Raw genomic sequence first — 7,701 nt, 5'->3', positions numbered from 1 at the left:
AAACCGAGGGGTCCTGGATTGCGAGAGGGCGCAGGCCAGTTGGAGGGACCCCACTGGTGCACGGGGCCCCTAGTGTTTAATAATAAGTTCCAAGCCGGGGAACTAAAACAGAAAAGAACTAATACAGAAATGAAACCAGTAATGTTAGCCAAGCGCTAGAAGCTTCTGTGCAGAATGTTCCTTTATGATTTCTGGCAAGAAGCTTGTCCGGATGGGAGAAGCAACATAAGCGGCCAGATCTCCTGTTTAAAGTTTTAATTCCCACGCGCCAGACGGGGAGGGGGCAGGGTGGGGAGACCTATAGGCACAGAACTTCTGCCTCTCAGTTACCCAGGCTTTGGGTCACTAGAAACTAAGTTGGAGAAGTGATCTGATTGGCTAAGACATAGGTGACGCACATTTCTCAAGCCCAATGAGAGCCAGCCCCCCTAAGACGGACTCAGATCCTGCTTTCCGATTGGTCCTTAGTTGCGGAAACCCACCTCCGGCCGGAACCCCGGGCAAAGATGGCGGCGGCCAGGTGGTGGCGGCTGGTGCCCCGCGGCCCGGGGCGGTCACTGCACTCCGCGGCCCAGGCCGCCGCGGGGACTCCGGAGGTCCCCGGCGCAGCGGGGGCGGCGGCCCCGGTTGCGCGCTACCCGCCGATCGTGGCCTCCATGACGGCCAACAGCAAGGCGGCCCGGCAGCGGCGAGTGGAGCGCTGGCAGGCGGCGGTGCACGCGGCCCAGACGGTGGACGAGAAGATACGCATCCTCACCAAGATGCAGTTCAAGAAGTACGTGGTGTGCCCGCAGGCCTTCGCGCTCAACGCCGACCGCTGGTACCAGGGCTTCACCAAGACCGTGTTCCTGTCGGGCCTCCCGCCGCCCTCCGAGCCCGCGCCCCCGCCGGCCGAGCCCGGGTCCCCGCCGGCCGAGCCCGGGTCCCCGCCCGTCCCGGACCTCGCGACCCTGCGCGCAGCCGCGCTGGACTGCCTCCTGCAGGAGCACTTCTACCTGCGGCGCCAGGGGCGCGCGCCCCTCTACCAGCAGGTGGAGGCTGTGGCCTCGCCCTTCCTGGACCAGCTGGTGGCCGCCCTCATGGGCCTGCTCAGCGCGCACAACCCCGTGCTGGCCACCGCCGCCCTCGGTGAGCCCGGGCCTGCCGCGCGGGGCGGGGGGGCGGGCGATGTCGGGGACCCACTCCGCCTCTGATTCGCCCCCTCTTCGTTTCTCTGCCAGTGTTTCCCCAGTCCCCGCACTCCTAGCGGGGACGGCGTGGTGCGGCAGCAGGCACTGCGCTGGGAACGTGGAGACAGACGGGGCGCTGCCACCTGATGGCCCAGCCCCAGGCTGGGCGCTGCGGCTCTGAGGGGCTCGTCCTGGCTGGGCCTGGGGGGGGGGGGGGTCCCGCCTGGTGACCGTCCCACCGCCTGGAAGAGCTGTGCTGGCTCAGCCAAGGGGTTCCTTTCTGCTCTCCCACCAAAAAGTTACCTGAGCAGATGGCAACTTATGCACCACTTTTAGCGTCATCTTTCTCATTTCCAAAATGAGAATTAGGGTCAGAGTCCTTTGTCCTGGGGTTGAAAAGAGGAAAGGCAGTATTGATTAAAACACCTAACGTGTCCGTGTATTCGGTATGCAATTGTGTGCCTGGCCCTGTTCTACAGGTGATATGTGCCAACTAATTGATCCTCGCAATAACTGTTTACAGTAGGTGGCATGGTTTTGTAAATCAAAACTAAAGCGGGCGCAGAAATGTAGTAAAATCTCCCTACTCAAAAGAGCCTATAGCTGCTAGGCTAGATTTGGATGTCAGGAGTCAAACCCAGCCATTCTGGGTTTCCAGTGAACAATCAGCAACTTCTCCGTGCAGACATGAGAAATAATTAACGGGAGACAGTTTTAAAAATTAGTGTTTCTGACGTGTCCATCGTTTTGTGTCTACCACACAGTTGATGTTATCCCTGGAGGTGTGTGCCCCCTGAATCTTGTTGAGTGCCTTAACTCCCCTCTCAGTTGGGAAGGAAGTGGTGTTGGGGGAAGCATCATGGACTTATGCTCCTGATTGATGATGGCCTAGGACAGTGGTCCGCAAACTCGTTAGTCAACAGAGCGAAATATCAACAGTACAACGATTGAAATTTCTTTTGAGAGCCAAATTTTTTAAACTTCTTCTAACGCCACTTCTTCAAAATAGACTCGCCCAGGCCGTGGTATTTTGTGGAAGAGCCACACTCAAGGGGCCAAAGAGCCGCATGTGGCTCGCGTGCCGCAGTTTGCCGACCACAGGCCTAGGAAAACTTAACCTTCTCAAGACTCAGGTTCCTTTTCTCTAAAACCGTGATGATAACAGCTGTGCACACCTTTCAGCGTTACTGTGAAGATTGAATCAGTCTTTCATAAGTCAGCTCTGTCTCCTATTAAACTTTCTGGTGTACGCTGCTCCTGTTCTTGCAATGGAGAAAACTCTTTAGTTACAGTGTTTAGTGCGGCGATGGCACAAGTAGACAACCCTTAGTTGAGTCTTACATTTAAGTCATGATCATTAAATTACCGCATAATCCAGACTGTCTAAAAGAGTAACTTTGATATATGTGTTTTTAATTAGCACAATTATTTTTGAGTTCTATATTGCTGAGTTTAGTATTCTAATAATAACCAAATGTATCTAAGTGGTAAGAAAGTTTTGAATATCTTTTGGTAGATTGTAAACGCCCGGTTCACTTTTACTGGTGGCGTGGTGAAGAAATCATTGTTCATGGTCATCGGAAAGGTCGAGTTGATGCTGTGAGATACCAAATAAATGATAAACCACACAACCAGATTCGAATATCCAAGCAACTCCCAGAGGTGAGGATTTACTGCCTGTGTACCTGTTGATAATCTGATGTGGAAACGTCATAGGCAGGCTAGGTAAAGGGCGTGGTAGGCTAAAAAGGTTTGGATGGATCCTATGCCTTTTGAGTTTCACTGAAATACATCCCTGAAATTCTTTTTCAGCTTTTTAACCTGCTGTAGTATATGTATTTCCAAAGATCAGATAATCATTTTAAGTGAGGTTAAGGCATCAGTTTTCAGGAACATACAAGTCTTTATTTTTTTCTTAATATAAAAAATATGAAAAATGGATAATAGTTTATGATTATAATTTACAGTACCTACACTACCTAATCACAAATCAAGGCATTTATTGCAGTTATAAACTGGTCATTTTATGTACTTAACAGTTCTTTTGGAGAAAAGCATATTTTAGTGTTGTCTTTGTGTTCATATCAGGTTGGTACATATTTTCCTTTAAAAATACAGATAGTAAATATTTAGGCTTTGCGGGCCATAAGGCTGTTACAACTGTTCATCTCTGTTCTTATAGCCATGCACCATATGAAAATGAATGTGCATGGCTGTGTTCTGATAAAACTTTATTTGTAAGAACAGGTGGCTGGTTGGATTTGGCCTGTCATTTTGCAAATCATCTCATTTTCAGATTTTTAAGTCTATTATGAATGTGAGTAAAGTATATACTAGTGTTGCTGTGAATTCACTTATGACTTTTTCTTTTAAGTTTGTGCCGCTGGATTATTCTGTACCTATAGAAATTCCTGTTATGAATTGTAAGCCAGACAAACTTCCATTATTCAAACGACAATATGAAAATACCATATTTATTGGTAAGTTTCTCTTCTGATGTATTGTGCCATAAATGTGTCCTAGATGTCTTGTACAAATATGCATAATTCTTGATAACTCAAGGTTTAGATAGTCTATTAACAGTGTAACTCATAGTCTCAGGTTATTGCAATATGCCTGAAAATTGTAAAGAAAATATTCGTTCAGCTCACCATTTAAAATTTTACTTGTTTCTACTGAATTAGCAATATTTAAGTTTAAAATATTGTTATACTTGTTGGGTTTTATTGATGTATTTTATAGGAAAAGTAATTTGGTTTTTTTTTTGTTTTTCAAAAATAAAAAGTGTAGAACTGGGCTTGAGGCAGTAAATTAAAAAAAAACACACAAAAAAAAACGTCTGCTGTTTGTTTCACAGTGTGATAACCACCAGAAACATAAAAATTAATAAGGTCTGACATCTGCCCTTTTGCAGTTTGTTTGTTTGTTTGTTTATTTATTGCTGTTTTTTTTTTTCTTCAGCTATTAATTCCTAGCTGACTTTCGGAACATTTTAAGAAAGCAGCTTAAACTAATTCTCCAGACCTATTTTATCAGCCTGTTCTCTGTCACTAAGTCTTAGAGAGTGAATAATGGGGGACTTTTGACTTTACCACTAAAGTCAAGAATGTCAGCATTTTATAAAATATTAGTAAAGGGCATGGTAGGGTTAAAAGGTGTTTTTTTTTTTTTAATTTAAAATGTAGTATAAGAATCAATTATATTTTTAAAATTAGGAACAAGCTATGTAATTATTATATTAAAATAATAAAGTAAGTTTTTGCCCTGGCCAGGGGGCTCAGTTGGTTTTAGTGTCATTCGATACATGAAAAGGTTACAGGTTCCGTTCCCAGTCAGGGGACATACCTAGATTTCCGGTTTGAGCCCTGCTTGGGGAAGGTGTGGGAGGCAGTCCATCGATGTTTTTCTCTCACATTGATGTTTCTCTCTCTCCCCTTTCCTCTCTCTAAAAATCAATAAAAAACAAACAAACAAACAAAAAACAACCCATAATATCCTCAGGTGAGGCTTAAAAAGTAATAATAAAATAAAATTAAATAAAGTAAGTTTTTAAAGTCATGAAGTGTTTATCTCCTTTGCTAAATATGATAAGAACAATAATGAAGCTCCTTAGTTATGACTAATGTGTTTGAAAAACTGAAATAATAGGAATTTTTAATCCATTTTACATATAATTTTTTTACTTATCCTGTTCATAGTGAGCGACTTGATGACAGCTAGCAGACTGTACTTTCGTGTGAAATGTAACTTTATTACAATAAATACGTAAACTAACCTTCCCGTGTGTATGTTGAATACTGATCATGTGATGGGTAGAGGAGGGGTGGGTTTAGAGAAATACTAAGCACATGTGCTCCAGGTGTTCTACATGTCATTTCATGTCCCATGTTTCTCTTTTGCTCTTCAGGCTCAAAGACAGCAGATCCGTACTGTTATGGTCATACCCAGTTTCACCTGTTACCAGAAAAAGTAAAAAGGGAGAGGCTCCTGAGGCAAAACTGTGCTGACCAGATAGAAGTTGTTTTTAGAGCTAATGCTATGGCAAGCCTTTTTGCTTGGACTGGAGCACAAGCTATGTATCAAGGTAAAATGATGGTACTGTTGGAAGATATCTGACATTTTAAAAAATTTAATAGTTCATTTCCTTGGTTGAGACTTAACGGTTCGAAAACTTGCATTGCCACAAAGCATTGTTTGGAAACCCATAATTAAATATTTTACATGTGCAGTTGTCCAGTGGCACTTGGGTAGTGATGTGATCTGTTATGTTGACCACTTTGTGTGACTGTACTTTTTCTGATGGTGTTGTCGAGCATTTCAAAGACTATAGAGCCCGCTAGTCAGCTCTGTAGATGACAGCAGCTGTCTGAAGCTAAGGAAGGAAATGCTGTGGTGGATTAAGTGTTAGGTTAAGTCCTAGCTATTTTTTATCATTTATTTGAAGGCCATGTCTAGGATGTGGATTAGGGGATTGTTTATTCAGTAAATAGAGAATGTTTTTTATGTATCAAGCACTGTTGGCCTTGGAGATATAAAGTGCTGGATAAGACAGGCAGATCCTACTCTTCTGGAGTGTATAGTGAGGAGAATAAAGGATAATAAACAGGTAAGATTTTTAGGTAGTGGTAATACTGCAAAGAACATTACTAGGTAGATAAGGGCTAGAATGATTTATGAGGCACAGGTTTAAATGAGATATGGGGCAGAATCTCTGTAAACATAATAATTCAGAGGAGGACTCGAGAAGGATGACTCTGAACAGAAACCGAATGGTGAGGGGCTGCTGCCCAAGTGTAAACTCTGAGGAAACACACTTGAGGCAGAATGGCAAGTCATATCTGAGGCGGAACAGACTCGAGGTGTTTAAGGACCTTGAAGGCTGATGAAGAGAGGGAGGAGCCATTTCACATAGGACTTTTAGAACCCATTTGAGGCATTTGGATTTCATTTTAAAACCTGAAGTGATATAATATATAACGAGTTTAATCCTATATAAATACCCAGGAGGAATTTTAATACAGATTTAATTATTGCCAAGCCCACCTTTTTCCTTTATGTATATATTTAACCTTATAGTCACAATTGTTGACTTGCGTTTCTATAATAGAAACGGGAGAGGAATCTTTGTTGAAGATTTATTTATTCATGAAAGATAAGTACTTTTTGCAGTATAATTCCATATTTTAGCAACATTATTTATTGACCATCTCCATTGTGGCTGGTATAAAATAAGTGTGGGGAAATAGCTATGCCTGGTCCTGGCATTAGGGTTTTAAAGTATTGAAGCCAGTCAGCCTGGATAAGAAGCAGTTGGAAAATTGAGTAAAGTTTAAGGCAGTCTGGATCCTTACCACATAAGACTCACTAAGTGAAATGACAGCAACTCATAAAACCAACTTTGAGATACATAAAGGAAGAGACAGAATTTGTATAAGGACCTAGTTGAAGTCCTTGGAAAGGTGGTGTTTTTTTTAAGGTTTTTTGTAGATGTGAAATAAATGGCCTTCATAGTTATTGGATGGTAGATGTTATTGGTATGGGGAGCAGTGATGTAGTTAATAGCAGATGCAGGGAAATCTGCTTAGATACAGCTGCTCTTATAAGAAGTGAATTAAGGTTGAAAGCTGTTGAAGATAGAAGTTGTTGAAAAGATGTATCCTGAGTTAGGGATACTAGATGTGATGAATAATTTTTGATGAGATCTTTAGGAAATTGGCAGGTAAAATATCTAGTAGTTGATACTCCTCTAATACATATATTTTGTTTGGGTTAAATATATGTTAGTGTAAATTTCAGTATAACTTTCTTCTCTAGGATTCTGGAGCGAAGCAGATGTCACTCGACCTTTTGTCTCTCAGGCCGTGATCACAGATGGAAAATACTTTTCTTTTTTCTGCTACCAGTTAAATACTTTGGCACTGACGGCACAAGCTGATCAGAATAACAGTCGTAAAAATATATGTTGGGGGACGCAAAGTAAGCCTCTTTATGAAACGATCGAAAATAATGATGTGAAAGGTTTTAACGATGATGTTCTACTACAGATAGTTAACTTTCTACTGAACAGACCAAAAGAAGACAAATCACCGCTGTTGGAAAAATAAGAAGAAACATTTGACTCAGGACTTTGGGAACCCTTACATTTTACTGAAGCAACAATAAAAAGAATTTTAATGACATGACTTGTGTCTGCCACATATTAAATGCACTGATTTTGAGACAAGTATTGCTTAATGTTAACCTGTGATTAGATCTCTCATTCTGCTCAAAACATGGTGAAAGATTTAATTTTAGATATAGTGTGTTGATGTAAAAGTAACTTTATATATGACTAAATGATGAGATTGTTTAAGCTTTCTTCAATCCTGGTATTGCAAGTGATTGTAAAGGTAATATAAGGGTACTAGTTCAAATGCTTATGAATATATAGATATTTTGTTAATATTTTTCCTTTTTCAAATGTATTTTGTTAACATGAGAATAGAATTTTCAGAGTCCTATTCAAACTCCTTTAAAACTTACACATCATTTT

General features: G+C 41.8%; 1 protein-coding gene across 1 annotated transcript; it reads left to right on the top strand.

Annotated features, from left to right (window-relative positions):
* The first annotated feature begins 243 nt into the window (after window positions 1-243).
* Window positions 244-7,348, top strand: MRPS30 (mitochondrial ribosomal protein S30). The gene is made up of 5 exons (XM_079785150.1): window positions 244-1,128; window positions 2,686-2,831; window positions 3,544-3,649; window positions 5,077-5,253; window positions 6,984-7,348. The coding sequence occupies exons 1-5, from the start codon at window positions 507-509 to the stop codon at window positions 7,271-7,273; spliced, it is 1,341 nt and encodes a 446-aa protein (XP_079641276.1). The 5' UTR covers window positions 244-506; the 3' UTR covers window positions 7,274-7,348.
* The last annotated feature ends 353 nt before the right edge of the window (window positions 7,349-7,701 follow it).

Source organism: Cnephaeus nilssonii (genome assembly GCF_951640355.1).
Source record: "Cnephaeus nilssonii genome assembly, chromosome: 2".
NCBI lineage: Eukaryota > Metazoa > Chordata > Mammalia > Chiroptera > Vespertilionidae > Cnephaeus > Cnephaeus nilssonii.
Note: the sequence above shows the minus strand (reverse complement) of the source record. Positions and strands in the feature narration are given on the sequence as shown.

Coding starts and splice junctions, on each gene's coding strand:
- MRPS30 (XM_079785150.1), top strand. CDS start 507: ATGGCGGCGGCCAGGTGGTGGCGGCTGGTGCCCCGCGGCCCGGGGCGG. Junction 1,129..2,685: donor GCTGGCCACCGCCGCCCTCG/GTGAGCCCGGGC, acceptor ATCTTTTGGTAG/ATTGTAAACGCCCGGTTCAC. Junction 2,832..3,543: donor TATCCAAGCAACTCCCAGAG/GTGAGGATTTAC, acceptor TTTTCTTTTAAG/TTTGTGCCGCTGGATTATTC.